The sequence below is a fragment of the Coregonus clupeaformis genome, chromosome 3 (assembly GCF_020615455.1).
Source record: "Coregonus clupeaformis isolate EN_2021a chromosome 3, ASM2061545v1, whole genome shotgun sequence".
NCBI classification, from domain to species: domain Eukaryota; kingdom Metazoa; phylum Chordata; class Actinopteri; order Salmoniformes; family Salmonidae; genus Coregonus; species Coregonus clupeaformis.
This window is the reverse complement of record NC_059194.1, coordinates 7,347,508-7,365,303: the sequence shown is the minus strand read 5'-3', so window position 1 is coordinate 7,365,303 and position 17,796 is coordinate 7,347,508. Positions and strand designations below refer to the sequence as shown.

The 17,796-nt window shown below is 43.5% G+C and overlaps 2 protein-coding genes and 1 non-coding gene across 4 annotated transcripts; 1 reads left to right on the top strand and 2 right to left on the bottom strand.

Moving 5' to 3' along the window:
- Positions 1 to 1,675: 1,675 nt before the first annotated feature.
- On the bottom strand, positions 1,676 to 1,748 carry trnaa-agc. Its single transcript has one exon. It is a non-coding gene; the product is annotated as a tRNA-Ala (tRNA).
- A 33-nt stretch (positions 1,749 to 1,781) lies between these two features.
- Positions 1,782 to 15,252, top strand: LOC121539797 (bromodomain-containing protein 8-like). 2 transcript variants are annotated; one of them, XM_041848477.1, is made up of 18 exons: positions 1,782 to 1,883; positions 5,636 to 5,732; positions 5,875 to 5,944; positions 7,189 to 7,238; positions 7,359 to 7,481; positions 7,690 to 7,770; positions 7,986 to 8,050; positions 8,162 to 8,322; positions 8,601 to 8,792; positions 9,647 to 9,743; positions 10,395 to 10,558; positions 10,693 to 11,163; positions 11,252 to 11,454; positions 11,715 to 11,807; positions 11,895 to 11,963; positions 12,130 to 12,415; positions 14,051 to 14,095; positions 14,603 to 15,252. In XM_041848477.1, the coding sequence occupies exons 1-18, from the start codon at positions 1,865 to 1,867 to the stop codon at positions 14,660 to 14,662; spliced, it is 2,346 nt and encodes a 781-aa protein (XP_041704411.1). In that variant the 5' UTR covers positions 1,782 to 1,864; the 3' UTR covers positions 14,663 to 15,252. The 2 variants fall into 2 exon arrangements, with proteins under 2 accessions (XP_041704411.1, XP_041704416.1); XM_041848482.1 differs by lacking the exon at positions 14,051 to 14,095.
- Positions 15,253 to 15,363: 111 nt separating this feature from the next.
- Positions 15,364 to 17,340, bottom strand: LOC121539815 (DNA damage-inducible transcript 4-like protein). The gene is made up of 2 exons (XM_041848486.2): positions 17,069 to 17,340; positions 15,364 to 16,356 (listed from the first exon to the last, which is right to left on the bottom strand). The coding sequence occupies exons 1-2, from the start codon at positions 17,238 to 17,240 to the stop codon at positions 15,911 to 15,913; spliced, it is 618 nt and encodes a 205-aa protein (XP_041704420.1). The 5' UTR covers positions 17,241 to 17,340; the 3' UTR covers positions 15,364 to 15,910.
- Between the last annotated feature and the right edge of the window lie 456 nt (positions 17,341 to 17,796).

The following is a 17,796-nucleotide window of genomic DNA, read 5'->3' as shown; positions in this document are numbered from 1 at the left end:
TCATTTTCAGATTTTTTGACAAATTAGGATGTTGCACACCCTTGGCTGAACGCGATGTGCAAAAATCCTAAAACAATCGGAAAATGGTGGTGGAAAATTCTGATTTATTAATACAGTACACATCATTTTCCTTTTTTTTTTTTTATGGCCCTCCATTAAAGCTAGTTAAGAAGGGAAATGGTGCCTTTGCAGCCTGAATGGAGGATGCTTTATGCCAGGCCACAGAGGACACAAATGTATTACCGGCTGGGTACATCAATCCTAGATGATGGTGCAGATCTAGCGCCCACTATCTGCTGCCAAGGCTACTCTGGAGTCAGTCTAATGGAGGTCCTGTCAACCAGGGAGGTAATTATAGAGAATTAGACATTTCTTTATCACTTGCCGCTTCAGTTATGGGCTCCACTTCCTGGTTTGAGTGAAATATGAAGTGGGTGTGTCAGGAAGAGGGAAACCATATTGACTGCAGGTCATGGTAAGAAATGTTTGGTCATCAAGACTGTTTAGTTGCTCTGAGGATGCTCTCAGTCGTTCATAGTAGGTCCCCTCCTCTCCTGTAACATGATTTGCTCTGAGGGAATAAACATTATTATAATAAAGAATCAAATCAAATCAAATTGTATTTGTCACATACACGCGTTTAGCAGATGTTATTGCGGGTGTAGCGAAATGCTTGTGCTTCTAGCTCCGACAGTGCAGTAATATCTAACAAGTAATATCTAACAATTTCACAACATATACCCAAAACACACAAATCTAGTAAGGAATGGAATTTAAGAATATATACATATATGGACAAGCAATGACAGAGCGGCATAGACTAAGATACATTAGAATATTATAGAACAGAATACAGTATATTTACATTTTTGTCATTTAGCAGACGCTCTTATCCAGAGCGACTTACAGTTAGTGAGTGAATACATTTTTTCATACTGGCCCCCCGTGGGAAAGAACCCACAACCCTGGCGTTGCAAGCGCCATGCTCTACCAACTGAGCTACACCTGGTAAGATATGTAAACATTATTAAAGTGACTATTGTTCCATTTCTTAAAGTGGTCAGTGATTTCAATAGGCAGCAGCAGCCTCTAATGTGCTAGTGATGGCGACAAACAATTAAAGACAAACAACAACAACAACAAAATATTAAACTTTATTACAACTCTATTACAAGTTGTAATGTAACTAATGTTTTATGTACACTGTATCAACTTCTGAGGGAATAAACTGTCTAATAATGTTTATTGTAATAAACTGAGTCAACTTTATTAACTTTGTTAAAAGTTATCCCGTGATTAATGTTTTAAAGGGATAGTTCACCCATATTACAAAATGACATATTGGTTTCCTTATCCTGTAAGTAGTCCATATCAGTTTCCCTGGCACTGCTTCCAAATGCTAATGTTTTATATACAGTATATTAGCATTTTCTGTGCATCATGTCCAAATCATTTATAAGTGACTTTGTTGAGCTACACAATTAATTTTAGATACTGTACTTTAGGATGATTTGGACATGATGGGCAAAAAAGGTCACAAACGTTACAGCGTCGGCCCATATAACGTATCCAAAAGTACAGTTACAGCAACATCCATTTCTAACATAACACAGAAGCAAAGGGAATTTATCATACTACTTTAGAAAGCTTATTTGATCACATTAAATTCAAAGAATGGAGGATGCGGGCATCGATCCCGCTACCTCTCGCATGCTAAGCGAGCGCTCTACCATTTGAGCTAATCCCCCGTACTGAAAGACAGCGTACATGAATTATTGGAATGTCATCGTCCGCGCCTGTCCTACATTGAAATGATTCCGGCGGAAGTTTAGTGGCGAGGCCCTGTCCATAAAGAAACAAAGAAATGGCGAGTGGAGTCGGGAGTGAGTATTATTTGTTATTGTTTGCTAGCTTGCAAATGTAGCTACAACGTATACATACATTTCAAATGTAATGTACAATATGTTCGTAGCTAGCTGGCTTTATACATTATATTCGTCTAGTTAGCGGCGAGCGCCTGGCAAGCTAGCTAAATTGCTAACTAACAATGTGTTCCTAGCTACAGAGCACGCACCTTCCTAGCCGAATATGGTAAACAACAAAAACAATTATTGGGTTAGATTACATAGCCAGCTAAGTGGTGATGTTATGCTTTTCTAGCTAGCTAGCTCGAACCCTTCTTTGCATTAACAACAAGATTGTAGCTTGCTGGCTGTGTAGCCGGTGTTTAGCTAACTAGCTAGCCTAGATTTGCGCTCTGACCTAAGTTTGGTTCCCCCTTCGCTGCGACCTGTCAAATCTATCTTTCTCTCTATTGCTAGCCTAATAATGGACTAAAGGAGCCTAACGTTACTCCTTGTAGTCCAAGGACCTTACATGTTCTGTTTAGAGGCGAAATGGCTCTGGCAGCCAAATACTCCGTCTAAACGTCCAACCTGGACTTAGGGGTAGACGTAGCTCTTGATCATGACTCTCAGTTCGATTACATTACACATAAGTCATTTGCCCAAGGGAAGGGGTCTTCTGTAGGGGTAAGTTTTGTTAAGAGCCAGGAGGCTCAGTCTGAACATAAACATGAATTGATTCTCAATTGCGGTACAGTTCTAGAAACATAAATCCCTCTACTTTCATATCACATCTAAATCATTTGAAAATACACACTGTTTTAACACAGTTGCAGTCGACAGTATTTTTCAGTGACAACACGTTGGTGGCATCTGTCTTCCGTTTGTAGAGGCAGATAGATAATTAGCACAGGTAGTCGACAGTCTTCCATCTGTTTGCTGTAACATGGAACTATGGCAGTGTGGGAACCCTAATAATATAAAGGTGTGTTGTAATTTAACCTTTAGTTTTTAGAAAATTATTTATCGCCGATATGAAAGATACGTTCCTTATGTTTCAAAAGCCGTACCACAAGCGATGCGTGTTAACGTTTAGAGCAAGCGTCTGGGCTCTTAAAGGGATAATCCACCCCCAGAAATAAAAATCATGAAACTCCTGTCAATTTGGTGAAAGCTAACAGTGCCTTCAGAAAATATTCACACCCATTTGACTTTTTCCACATTTTGTTGTGTTACAAGGTGGGATTGAAATTGATTTCATTGCCATTTTTTGTCAATGATCTGCACAAAATACTCTGTCAAAGTGGAAGAAAAATTTGAACATTTGTATAACATTTATGAAAAATTAAACACTAATATCTTGATTACATAAGTATTCAACCCCCTGAGTCAATACATGTTAGAATCACCTTTGGCAGTGATTACAGCTGTGAGTCTTTCTGGGTACGTCACTAAGAGCTTTGCACACCTGGATTGTACAATATTTGCACATTATTCTTTAGACAAATCTTCAAGCTCTGTCAAATGTGTTGTTGATCACTGATCACAGCCATTTTCAAGTCTTGCCATAGATTTTCAAGCAGATTTAAGTCAACTGTAACTAGGCCACTCAAGAACATTCAATGTTGTCTTGGTAAGCAACTCCAATGTATTTTTGGCCTTGTGTTTTAGGTTATTGTCCTGCTGAAAGGTGAATTTGTTTCCCAGTGTCTTTTGGAAAGCAGACTGAATGAAGATTTTCCTCTAAGATTTTGCCTGTGCTTAGCTCTATTTATTTATTTTTATTTTAAAAACTCCCTAGTCCTTGCCGATGACAAGCATACCCATAACATGATACAGCCACCACCATGCTTGAAAATATGAAGAGTGGTACTCAGTGGCGTGTTTTGTTGGATTTGCCCCAAACATAACGCTTTGTATTCAGGACACCAAGTTAATTTCTTTGCCACATTTTTAGCAGTTTTACTTTAGTGCCTATTCTGTGCAGGCTTCCTTCTTTTCACTTTCATTTAGGTTAGTATTGTGGATTAACTACAATGTTGTTGGTCCATCCTCAGTTTTCTTCTATCACAGCCATTAAACTCTTTAAAGTCACCATTGGCCTCATGGTGAAATCCCTGAGCGGTTTCCTTCCTCTCCGGCAACTAAGTTAGGAAGGACGCCTGCATCTTTGTATTGATACACAATCCAAAGTGTAATTAATGACTTCACCATGCTAAAAAATAATGAGGTAGTCATTCAAAAATAATGTTAAAACATTATTATTGCACACAGTGAGTCCATGCAACTTATGTGACTTGTTAAGCAAATTATTACTCGTGAACGTTAGGCTTGCCGTAACAAAGGGGTAGAATGCTTGTTGACCCAAGACATTTCAGCTTTTCATTTTTTATTAATTTGTAAACATTTCTAAAAACGTAATTCCACTTTGACATTATGGGGTATTATTTGTAGGCCAGTGACACAAAATCTCAATTTAATCCATTTTAAATTCAGGCTGCAACACAACAAAATGTGGAAAAAGTCACGGGGCTGAATACTTTCTGATGGCACTGTATGTTCTATCAGTGGGTCAAATAAACATAAATCCCCATGTTTTAACTTTTAAGTGGTCCGGAAATCGTGTAGGAACGCGTCATAGCTACATAAATCTCGTCACTGGAGATAGGGGATAACACGCTCACATTTTCATAACTCTTTTAAAACAATTACCTGCACTCCAGGTCGCCAAATCAGCCAGTACATGATATGGGCATACTTGTCTAGAACACATCCATCTGTTTATATCGTCGTGACAAAGTATATATTTCACTTAGATGTGCTCAATCTAGACAGTGTACCAAATTATTCAACTCTGTTTCTGTGTTTGTGGGAAACAGAGATATTACAGAAAGGATGAGATAGGTATCCCATTGGGCAATAAATGGAGCAACGCTCCACCCACCTGACTGTCGACCCATCGTATTCACGTTGTCATGCTGCTTTACGCGGTTGCTAAGCTAATCCTCACACAATCCCTTCTCAAAGTCAGGGTACCTGCCTATTTTCCTCGAAAGTACGTAATGTCACGATTCCAAAGCTATACGATATTACAGGGAACACGTTAATTATCTCACATTTTGGAAAATATTTACAATGTTGTACTTCTTGTTCGCGGAATTCATGCTAATGTTCGGTTTTTGAGCTAGCGCAAGATTGATGCCCATTCACTCCTTGAAGGAGTACACAATGGCCGTTAATACGATTTCTAATAGAGTTTCCCATCTCCTCAAAAGTATCTCTGTGTGAAAGAAATGTGCTCTGGGCAGAGACGAACTGCAAATTGAACTCTTGTGAGAGACTCCTAAATTGATAGTGCAGTTTGTTTAGCCGACTTTATAGCTAGCTAGCTACTCCACATGCTGATATTGACTTTGATATTGTTGTGTGTAGCTAGGTTTTCTAGCTAGCTAGCCAGCCAGCCCAAAGAGAGCGCATTGCATTGTGGGTTTTGTAGTAGACTTGAGCTGCAACATATTTCCCAAAACGTTTTTCACGTTTCTACCAACCTTGTCATAACGACAAAATGAAACATTTGTTCACAAAAATTGTTTTCACATATTAGTGTTATTTAACACTGTTAATCATAGGAATTAGTGGTTTGGGTTGGATTTATCCCATTAACAAAACTCCCCCTGCCAGAAGATACTATCTTCAATAGGAGCTAAAGGTAGTTAGCGTCTATGAATGGGCAATTGCTAACCTACCTCTTCCAAACTTCATAATTTCCTTATCTCTGTCTTTATGTGTAGAACACAAGATGCTTTCCGCTGGCCCGACGGAACCGTGGTCATTGAGGGAGAAACTATGCCTAGCCTCCTCTGTTATGAGGAGCGGAGACCAAAACTGGTAAAGAAACACACACTACCAACGTTTTCCCCAGTCTTTCACTCTGTCTGCATCTACATGTTTTTATTTCTCTAGTGTGCATAGTAAACTGTTCTACATGGTCATTTTTTGTACACTACTTGATTGTCCTCCTACCTTTCAGGGTGTCGGTCAGCAGAGCCATCAAGCCTTTCTCAGAGCAAGGCCGCCCAGCAGACTGGTTTTCTCAGAAGGTAAGAGACAGACACGCTGTGACACAACAATTAATCTCTGTCATGATGAACAAGGATAAAAGTTCAGCTACTATATATACAGTATGTGGACACCTGCTCGTCGAACATCTCATTCCAAAATCATTGGCATTAATATGGAGTTGGTCCCCCCTTTGCTGCTATAACAGCCTCCACTCTTCTGGGAAGGCTTTCCACTAGATGTTAGAACATTGCTGTGGGGACGTTCTTCCTTTCAGCCACGAGAGCATTAGTGAGGTTGGGCGATTAGGCCTGGCTCGCAGTCGGCGTTCCAATTCATCCCAAAGGTGTTCGATGGGGTTGAGGTCGGGCTCTGTGCAGGCCAGTCAAGTTCTTCCACACCAGTCAAGTTCTTCCACACCGATCTCGACAAACCATTTCTGTATGGACCTCGCTTTGTGCACGGGGGCATTGTCATGCTAAAACAGAATTGTCTAGAATGTCATTTTATGCTGTAGCATTAAGATTTCCCTTTACTGGAACTAAGGGGCCTAGCCCGAACCATGAAAAACAGCCCCAGACCATTATTCTTCTTCCACCAAACTTTACAGTTGGCACTATGCATTCGGCAGGTAGCGTTCTCCTGGCATCCGCCAAACCCAGATTTGTCCGTCGGACTGCCAGATAGTGCAGCGTGATTAATCACGCCAGAGAAGAACGCTTTTCTACTGCTCCAGAGTCCAATGGCGGGAAGCTTTACAGCACTCCAGCCGACGCTTGGCATTGCACATGGTGATCTTAGGCTTGTGTGCGGCTGCTCGGCCATGGAAACCCATTTCATGAAGCTCCCGATGAACAGTTATTGTGCTGATTTTGCTTCCAGAGGCAGTTTGGAACTCAGTAGTGAGTGTTGCAACCGAGGACAGGCGATTTTTACGCACTCGGCTGTCATTATCTGTGAGCTTGTGTGGCCTACCACTTCGCGGCTGAACTGTTGTTGCTCCTAGATGTTTCCAATTCACAATAACAACACTTACAGTTGACCGGGGCAGCTCTAGCAGGGCAGAAATTTGACAAACCACTTTGAAATTCACTGAGCTCTTCAGTGAGGCCATTCTACTGCCAATGTTTGTCTATGGAGGTTGCATGGCTGTGTGCTCAATTTGATACACCTGTCAGCAACGGGTGTGGCTGAAATAGCCGAATCCACTATTTTGAAGGGGTGTCCACATACTTTTGTATATATAGTGTATCTAACTTGCTGTCTGTGTCTCTGACCCCCACAGCACTGTGCCTCTCAGTACTCTGAGCTGCTGGAGGCCACAGAGGCTCCAAAGTGAGTACACAAACACACACACTTTATTGGAGTATTCTGTTGCGTAGTCAGCACTCCAGCTGTCATCAGAGCGGTTCCCACAGAGTGTAATCATGTGTCTGATGCACGGTGCTGTTTCAGGCGTAAGCGTGGGGAGAAGGGTGAGGTGGTGGAGACCATTGAGGATGTGATCGTCCGAAGACTCACTGCCGAGAGGATAGAAGAGCTGAAGAAACTACTGAGAGACACACAGGACAAATACAGGTCAATACACATGGGCACTCTCGCTCACACACCCATTCAACCTCTCACGCTGTCTTTCTGTTTCGCTCTCGATCTTGCTATCTCTCTCACATTACACACACACACTCCCACTCTCACACGTTAAACCCATCGCTCTCAATGCATAGCCAGTGTCTGTGTTCAAAGCCATTGTAGATGACAATGTGAACTCTACTTCCTGCTCTAACAGGAAGCTGAAGAAGGAGGTGGATCTGATCCAGACCGGACATCTGGACTCCCGGCTGGAGGAGCTGTGGACAGACGTATCACAGTAAGAAACTGGTCTGTCTGTCTGTCCACCTGTCTGTCTCTTAGTGTATGACTGCATGCCTGTCTGTCCACCTGTCTGTCTCTCGGTTTGTGTCTGCATGTCTGTCTGTCCAACAGTGTGTTTATTTGTTGTATGCACTACATTGTGATTCATAGTGTACTTTCTGTACCAGATTTAGCAGTGACGATTGTGTTTAAAATGGTTTTGTTTGGCAGGAAAAAGAAGCAGGATGAGGACGAGGCAGATCTTAAGAGGAAGGCCACAGAGACAGCCTATCAGGGTAAGCTTTGGCCTAATAATAATAATCCAAATGTTTGGGCACCACTGATTGGACCAATGATTAGGCTCAGGAACTACTGTTAATAGTAACCCCTCCTCTCTCTGGTCTCAGCTCGCCAAGCGGTTAAGAACACGCCCAAGCGGGTGCCCAGTGTCACTGTACGCTCCCCTCTGGGTGCCAGTCCCACGAGCATGGAGGCACAGACAGACACCCCCACACCCCCAACAGACACAGCCATGCCCCAGGCAGAGGAGCCCTCTGGCACCACTATGGTAAGGGAATGACCCAAGTACTGGTCATCATACGCGTGCTTTGTTATTTTGTTTTGCTTTTTGTCTTCAACAGTTGTCCCTTGTTGACGTGTGTGTTGCTAGCAAATGACAAGTGACTTGCGTATTCTGTATTCAAGCTCTGCCTTGCACTTCCATCAGCGTGCATGAAATGGGTCAAAGACTGATCAGTATTGGAAGGAATACAATTGAAGTGCTGTGGTCTATTAAATGGAGGAGTAGTCAGTGAATGTTTTTTTCCCCCCAATCTGGCCACGTAGGCCCAGGGCGTGGCTGTGTTTCTACCATCGTCGGATGCTCCAATGGTGGGGCCTAAGGAGGGAAGCCTGGGGTCTCTGGTTGACGACTCCCCACAGAAGAGGCTCCTCAGTCAGAAGTCCACACCACCTCCCTCCCCTCTCCTCTCAGAGCTGCTGAAGAAAGGAAGCCTGATCTCTGCTAGCCCCAGACTGGTGAGAAATACACAACAGAGAAAGTTGAGAGGGATAAAAAAATAACGGATGATTTGCGGTTATAAGGGATGAAATTATTGAGTTATATTGGGTGGATATGTTTAAGGGAGAGGGTTCAGATTAAGTTTGACTTCACAAGCTACTGGTGTTGGAAATTCCTGTCTTAATTGTATCACTCTTGTTGCTGAGAATTTTCATGCACCGCAGGAAATGCAGATGAGCTTCGTGATTTACATAAATTCACTGAAAACCCACACTAACACATGGTTATATTAAAGCAGCAATCAGCAGTTGCTGCATACATTTTTTGACTTATAAATTAATAATTATATACCCATTGATTCTTGAAGAATCTAACTTCTAAATGCCTCATGAGCTTAGTTCAACTGTCGTACCCCATCAGAACCCCAAATAGAAGCTTGTTTTACTCCAATGTTTTTAAACAATGTAAATGTAAACAAACACTATTATAGACAAAAAATTTGGTTCAAACTATAATTTTGACATCATGGATGGTCAGTCCTTGCATCCATAGCACTGTCTATGCAGTTTAGAGTGGTTACATTTCTCCAGCCCCATCCCTCAGCTTTTTACCGAAACAGTGGCGGGGGAGAAACTGCGAATTGCCCCTTTAACAGTATTGCACTTTTCATGTAGCCTACTTTTGGCCAGCTAATAGGCTAACCACAGATCAAGCAACATTATGGACTGAACATTCAAATCCTGTTGCTACAGAATTCTATTGTTGTGACCATATAGGTCAAATTAAGATCCTACATCTGTACCAAGCTGCTCAGTTAAAAACAGTTGAATCAGGGATATTGTGTGTTGATGATGTAATATATCTGTGTCAGGTGGTGGAGGGGGATGTTGCTGCTGCAGGACTGGCTAATGGAGGACTTCCCACTACAACCCTTACTATCCCAGCAGGCCTTGAGGTCGCCAGCTCAGGTAACTACGGCAACCGTGATGTAACACTGCTTGCTAGCTGGCTGGATGTTATGTGTTTGCCTTGATGTGTATTTTAGGATGCTAAGTTGAGTGCTATATGTGCTGGTGTGTGCTTCTGTGCTTTAAATGTGTTAGAAGCAAAGTGTGTGGCTGTGTCCTTTTATTAGATTTACTTTGTTGTGTCCAATGGAAACAGTGTCCCCACTGCCCAGACCAGCCCTGCCCCACCCAACACAGGTTAAAACTGTCCCTCATCTTTTTGTCCCTCCCTCCCACACTGTCTCAGTGTTTCTCTCTAAACCCAGCTGTCTCTCTCTTCCCTCTAGAAAAGGGAAGGAATATCTATGTGAAGAGGAACACGCATCTGATATCTACTCCCAGTGAGACCAGTGTACTATTTGTGGTGACACGTGCTTCTTTCTTTCTTTCTTTCTTTCTTTCTTTCTTTCTTTCTTTCTTTCTTTCTTTCTTTCTTTCTTTCTTTCTTTCTTTCTTTCTTTCTTTCTTTCTTTCTTTCTTTCTTTCTTTCTTTCTTTCTTTCTTTCTTTCTTTCTTTCTTTCTTTCTTTCTTTCTTTCTTTCTTTCTTTCTTTCTTTCTTTCTTTCTTTCTTTCTTTCTTTCTTTCTTTCTTTCTTTCTTTTGTGTGTTCAGTCGGAGAGGCAGGCTCAGAGGTGGTGAAGGCAGAGCTGGGTGAGGAGGTGGAGCTAGTGAAGGAGGTGGGGCTAGTGGAGGAGGACCTGGTAGCTGTTTCCTACATGGAAGACGAGCTGGACCTGAAGACAGTGGAAGACCTCATCACCATCATAGAGGAGAAGGTACATAGTGTGTGTGCGTGGGGGGTGGGATGCAGCTTTTGACCTAGATATCTCTGTAGTAAGCGGTCTTGTTTGTGCGCACTCATCACAGTCCTCTCTCTCTCTCTCTCTCTCTCTCTGTGTGTATTTCTCAGGTGGATGACTCTGTGGAGGCTCTAGATGCTGCAGCAGTGGAGGCTGCTCTCTCTCTCTGTGAGGAGGCTGTTTCTGCCGGCCACTCCCTCTCAGGCCCCTGGGAGGCCCATGACTTGAAGGCCTCAGAGCCTGGGCCCACGGTTCAGTCTGACCCCACACAGGGGCTTCAGGGCGGGGTTGGGGCGGGAGCTAACCCTGGGGGCCTGGAGCCAGAGACAGAGAGTGGAAGGGGGGAAGCCAAGGAGGGGAAGGACTGTGAGGGATTAGAAACAGTGGGGACAGACGTTGCTCCTTCTGTTGCCGCTGACGACAGCCTGGCAGGAAGTGAGGTCACAGAGGAGGGAGTTCTCGAGGTGGAAGGAAGCCTGAGCACAGCTGTGAAGACTGAGAATGAGGAGTGGACCCAGCCGGAACCAAACACACCCTGCCTAGACTCAGAAGACAGCTCTGGATCAGGGAAAGAGTCCAAGGTAATTGTCCTCTTTTCAGTAACACACACACACATACCTCTAACAGGTGCAGTTGAATTATCATCTCTCCTTGTGTATCTTTGTGTAGGAAGTGAAGGATGAGGATGGAGGGAGCGACGGGGATCCTGATGAAGGAATGGAGATGAAGGAGTGTGGAGAGGGGGAGGGGGAGGGGCCCTACCTATCAGAAGTAGAACCGGCAGCCAGTGAGAGCGAGGATGGCTATGGCCCCTCCTCCCAACGCTACACCACAGCTGATTCACTAGCCAGCAGCCCCGCCTCTTCTCAGTTGTAAGTGTCCAACCCTGGTCCTTGTATCTATGGCAACTCTTAACCTGAACATGCCATCACAAGCCTGAATAATGCAAGTTAACTCGACCCTAAAGAATGCTTTTTGACCTCTCCCCCAAGATGAGGGGTGGTTTCTCTGTAGTAAACTGTCTTGTGGACTTTTGTGCACTGTCATCACAATCATACCTGTCTCACTCCATTGACCTCTCTCGCCCTCTATCACTCACTCACTCACCCTCCTGTCTCTCTCTCTCTCTCAGTTCGATATGTGGGGAGGATCAGGAGGCCGTTCAGGCTCAGAAGATCTGGAAGAAAGCCATCATGCTGGTGTGGAGAGCAGCAGCCAATCACAGGTCAGCTCTTAGCCATGTGCCCAATAACAGCCAATATGTCTGAGGCACTGTGTAGTTTGCCTGATCTGTTGTTGTTACCTATGACAGGTACGCCAGTGTGTTCCTCCAGTCTGTGTCTGATGACATCGCCCCTGGTTACCACAGCATTGTACACAGGTGAGAGTTCTATAAGAGCAAACAGTTTGTGTTATTATATGTTATGTGCATATGAAAATAAAATATATATAAACAATGTAAGTACATACTAACCATCCCCTGTAAAACACACACACACACTCCTCCCTCACACATCCACACACCCTTTCCCTCCCTCCCCCTCCAGACCCATGGACCTGTCGGCCATCAAGAAGAGCATCGAGGCGGGTCAGATCCGTACGACAGCGGAGTTCCAGCGTGACATCATGCTGATGTTCCAGAACGCGGTGATGTACAACAGCTCTGACCACGATGTGTTCCACATGGCCCTGGAGATGCAGAGGGACGTTCTAGAACACGTGCAGCAGTTCCTGGCCACTCAGCTCATCATGCAGACCTCGGAGTCCTCCATCTCCACCAAGAGCCTCAGAGGCCGCGAGGGGGGCCGCAAGCCAGGGGAGCCAGTGGAGAAGGTAAGGCTAGACTAGACACACACACACACACCTCCGAGTCCAGCATTGACACCAATGCTCAAGACATATACAATTGATGCCAGACAGACTGTGTACCCATCTCATGCCCCAATAATCTTATCTTGCCTCTCTCCTACCTCCCCGCCATTACACTTCCTCTGTAGGAGCATGGAGCCTCTGTCTGTCTCCCCTCTCCATTACTACTGTCTGTCTATCTGTCTGTCTACTGTCTCTCTCCTCTCCATTACTACTGTCTGTCTGTCTACTGTCTGTCTCCCCTCTCCATTACTACTGTCTGTCTATCTGTCTGTCTACTGTCTCTCTCCTCTCCATTACTACTGTCTGTCTGTCTACTGTCTGTCTCCCCTCTCCATTACTACTGTCTGTCTACTGTCTGTCTCCCCTCTCCATTACTATTGTCTGTCTTTCTACTATCTCTCCCCTCTCTATTACTACTGTCTGTCTACTGTCTGTCTACTGTCTGTCTGCCCTCTCCGTTACTACTGTCTGTCTGTCTGTCTACTGTCTCCCCTCTCCATTACTACTGTATGTCTACTATCTCTCCCCTCTCTATTACTACTGTCTGTCTACTGTCTGTCTACTGTCTGTCTCCCCTCTCCGTTACTACTGTCTGTCTACTGTCTCCCCTCTCCATTACTACTGTATGTCTGTCTACTGTCCGTCTCCCTCTCCGTTACTACTGTCTGTCTACGGTCTCCCCTCTCCATTACTATTGTCTGTCTGTCTACTATCTCTCCCCTCTCTATTACTACTGTCTGTCTGTCTGTCTCCCCTCTCTATTACTACTGTCTGTCTACGGTCTCCCCTCTCCATTACTACTGTCTGTCTACGGTCTCCCCTCTCCATTACTACTGTCTGTCTACTGGCTCCCCTCTCCATTACTACTGTCTGTCTACTGTCTCCCCTCTCCATTACTATTGTCTGTCTTTCTACTATCTCTCCCCTCTCTATTACTACTGTCTGTCTACTGTCTGTCTACTGTCTGTCTGCCCTCTCCGTTACTACTGTCTGTCTGTCTGTCTACTGTCTCCCCTCTCCATTACTACTGTATGTCTACTATCTCTCCCCTCTCTATTACTACTGTCTGTCTACTGTCTGTCTCCCCTCTCCGTTACTACTGTCTGTCTACTGTCTCCCCTCTCCATTACTACTGTATGTCTGTCTACTGTCCGTCTCCCCTCTCCGTTACTACTGTCTGTCTACGGTCTCCCCTCTCCATTACTATTGTCTGTCTGTCTACTATCTCTCCCCTCTCTATTACTACTGTCTGTCTGTCTGTCTCCCCTCTCTATTACTACTGTCTGTCTACGGTCTCCCCTCTCCATTACTACTGTCTGTCTACGGTCTCCCCTCTCCATTACTACTGTCTGTCTACTGTCTCCCCTCTCCATTACTACTGTCTGTCTACTGTCTCCCCTCTCCATTACTACTGTCTGTCTGCTGTGTCTGTCTTACTGTTTGTACAATGTTGTCTTGTTTGTCTGACTGTACTTGTTTGTGTTGTTTACTCTGGGTGTGTGTGTGCGGAGCGTAAGTGTGACAGTGTGTACAAGGGGTAAATGTCACTGTGTGTGTGTGGGTCTCTTTTCTCACTAACTGTTTGTCCTCCTACAGGACAGTGTCCCAATGGCTTCTCCCGCTTTCCTTCTCTCTCTCTTTGTAAGTATTCAGGTCGAAGGTCACAACTCACCAGATCAAGCCAAGCGCACGCTCTGTTTCTCCGTCACACACATCTCACACTCACAAACGCATAAAACACCAGTTTGCTACTCACACTGACTATAGTAAAACATTCAAAATGCATACACTCACCTCTCATATTAACAAACACAACCGTCACCAAGTTTTTGACCTTCGGTATTTGATTCTTAAATGGACCCATCCTGGTTGTGTGTGTACGTGCGTTTGTTCATTTATCGCCATATGCCTTTTTTTAATGTATCCAGTGGTTGTCTTCAACTTCTTTCTTTGCATGTCTCTTCTAGTCCATAGTTTTTATTTCTTCCGTTTTTCCGTCCTATAATCTTTTTTTTTTTTCATTTCATCTGGCGGGCAGCAGAGATCATCTTGTTTTAAACGGGCCATCCAGGAGCCATCGCTGGGTTTCCAACCTGGTGTCGGACTGACCTTTCACCTCTAACCTCACCCAACCTCTCTTCCCTGCAGGACGGGGGCACCAGAGGGCGCCGCTGTGCTATTGAAGCAGACATGAAGATGAAGAAATAACCGGAGTCAAAAGTCAGGGTGCCAACAGGCCAGAGGTTCAAAGAGACTTGATGTAGGGATTGGACGATTTAACCAAGAGAATGTTTGGTGGAGTTGTTACTGTTCTGTGAAGTCGGTTGTTTGAGTTTAATCAGAGTTTTCGGTTCGCTGTCTGTGTCAGAGATAGGGCTGCAGTCCTCTGGTATTCTCCTCTCCAGGCCATTTCTGATTTATCGTTGTGTACAGTTTAACTAACTTAAGTCTATGATTTGCATTTGAAGCCAGTACACTAGATATCAGACATAATTATGTTCCCGATTGACAGTTGCCACTGGTAACCAGCAGACACTGCAGCCCTGGAGGACTGAATCTGTTTTACCACTGCAGTAAAACTAAAGTACTAGTGACTGGCTGACTTGGGGCCCCATTGTGTTTTAGGATGTAGCCAACTGCAAAATATCCTGCAAGGAATCATGATGAGTGTCTACTGTATGTTAGTGGGAGTACAAAAAAGTAGTACCTGAGTGTTGAACTTCATGTACAGTTTGTTTTTCATTTCAGTGTGTTTTGTTGTTCAACTGTTTATTAAAGAGTAAGAACATTGCAAACAATGGAAATGTCAGTTTAACTTTGACAGACCTAAGTTGAGCCCTTCAGTTCTTAGGGTATTGGTGATTCTGACAGCTGTTATGATTTAAAGAGTATGGCAACACTGAAAAGAATACTGTGCAAAAACATTTATTTCACATTTCTCAGTTTAACAATACTGAAACCGTCAGACACAGGGTAAGGGGCAACACCATCTTGCTTTCACATCCAGCATGAGGTTTTACAAAAGTAAGACAATCAAGCAATTGTTTTCGAACAACAAATGTGTAACAAAACAAAACAAAAACTATGGGGGAGTTAGATTGTACCATACTTGGCAACACATTTCACCCCCTGCTATAACCAGCAAGGTAACATGCATTCTGTGCTCTTTTCTATGTCAACTCAAATTTCAGCCATACAAAACATATAGGGTAACCATTCCTTCCTTTTTAAACGATACAAAATAATTTTTCCTTTTCACAATTGAACTGACTGTTCTCCAGTGATGTTCCAGTGCAAAACTTTCATTAGAATGTCAACTCTCCAATACAGTAGTGTACACTAACATACATTTAGTACACTGGGGGGAAAAAATAAACAAGTGGTGCAACAGCTTTTTCTCCTAACTGGAATGTAGAGAATTATAGGCCACATGTTGATTCCTGATAAGAAATTGTCTCAGCAAAACTCATGTATGACAGGGCTCGCGGAGGAATACAATTTCTTCTTGACCATCCGGTATTGGGGTCGTAGTTTCAACACCTTGTCGGTAACGAATATGTGCTTGAGAGGCGGCCAACAGTCTTTGTCCAGCTTGAACACGACGGACAGCTCGAAGGTAGGAGTGACAGTTGGGTCGGGTGTTATAGTTCCCAGCGTCTGCAGTGGTTGGCCCGGTTTTGTCTCCAAATAGACCTGTATGAAGGCCCCGCGGAGCCCGCACGGCTCTCCCGCTGAGGAGCGCACCACATCCAGGGCAACTTTGGCAGTCAGCGGGCAGGGAAGCAGCAGTATTCGGCACCGCAGACTCGATTCTTTAGCTTCAGAGAGACAACGCACTATCTGCCTGGTCATGTCCTGCTGGAGTATTCTCTCACAGTCAAGAGTTGTTTCAGAGTCCATACCTGGAAAAGAGAATGGCGTGTTAATATCAATATTGCTGATGAACCATGAGTTGAAGTTGCACAGCACGGCCTATACTTTAGTATTGCATACATTTGATATGGCAGGAGTTATATATGCTAAGACTACTATTTGACCTACTTACTAAGTTATTTAGCCTATTCAAGAACATTGCAACATTACATTTCAAACCATCTTAAAAATGTCCTTATTTTGATGATTAGTCCTAAACAAATGTTGCACTATAGGTTTAGAATATTACATACTCAGTAACATTGTTATTTTTTTATTTTTTTCACATTGATAGTACAAATAAGACAATGGATCAGCCACTTTAAACTAGAGGAGAGAGCTCAGTTCAATTAACTTTTTATAACAGACCATCAGTTGATACAGTCATGAGCAGTCTGTTACACTAGACTATCTGGCTGCATCAGCTACATTGTATCAAGGCAGGCTACTGTGGCCGCTTGGAATGGTCGTTTTATTTGACCATTTAAAATACATAATGTTACACCAGGCAACAGATACATATCCCAAAATGCCGAGGATTAAAGAGTTAAAATACTTGTTTCCATTGTGGTCCTCTACAAAGTTTGTCAAAAGGGCTATACAATTCACCAAAATTAAATCGCATGGTTATCAAAAGCCATTATTTAATACAGTACATCTATCTGATGAAATACATACTTAGATTTCAGAACAGAGACTTACTTGAGTTTATTTCCTTGATGAATTCGGGACTTTCAATGTTGCCTCGACGCACATATTTTTTATCGCTCGATGTGATTTGATCGATAAACTTTCTCATCAGTTCGACAACGTTATCCTCTTCAGACGCAATCGGAATTCCATGTCCGAGGACCAAAGCCGGGGTATAGACCATTGTGATTGTATCTCTATCTCCAACACTCCACTCAGTGATACACGTTTTCGTCTTATTCTCTCCATGTAGCTAGAAGTCAGTTGATTGAAGTCGCTGGAGCTCTCACAGTGTTTAAATAGTCATCCTTGGTTGCATCAGCTGAGCTTGCTCAAGTGTGGGACCGCCTCCTTGGTTACCATAGCAGCGCGACCGCGAGCAACTGCTGGAAGAGATTGAATCAGCCTCACGCAACATGCCTAGACATTGCACTGGCTAGCTACTCAAAACTGACTATGACCTGTTTTATCCAGTATTCTGTCTTCTGTGCAATTAATGTTATTAAGCAGGTTTATTGTTAGGTTATCAAGAAAATCAAAATAAACATTTACTCATATTTAGAACAAATTGTTTTATTTTGTTCTAAACATACATTTATTTTTCTGATCTCATAATGTCTTTTCAACTGATTACAGAATTATGGATAGCTAATTTAGGCCTAAAAAGGTAGGCTTTCGTTCAATAGCCCCCTAAACATGATTTATTGGATATTGTCGATGGTTGTCTTGATTCCCATTTG

Coding starts and splice junctions, on each gene's coding strand:
- LOC121539797 (XM_041848477.1), top strand. Junction 8,793..9,646: donor TCTCTGCTAGCCCCAGACTG/GTGAGAAATACA, acceptor TATCTGTGTCAG/GTGGTGGAGGGGGATGTTGC. Junction 12,416..14,050: donor CAGGGGAGCCAGTGGAGAAG/GTAAGGCTAGAC, acceptor GTCCTCCTACAG/GACAGTGTCCCAATGGCTTC.
- LOC121539815 (XM_041848486.2), bottom strand. CDS start 17,240: ATGGTCTATACCCCGGCTTTGGTCCTCGGACATGGAATTCCGATTGCG. Junction 16,357..17,068: donor CATCAAGGAAATAAACTCAA/GTAAGTCTCTGT, acceptor TCTCTTTTCCAG/GTATGGACTCTGAAACAACT.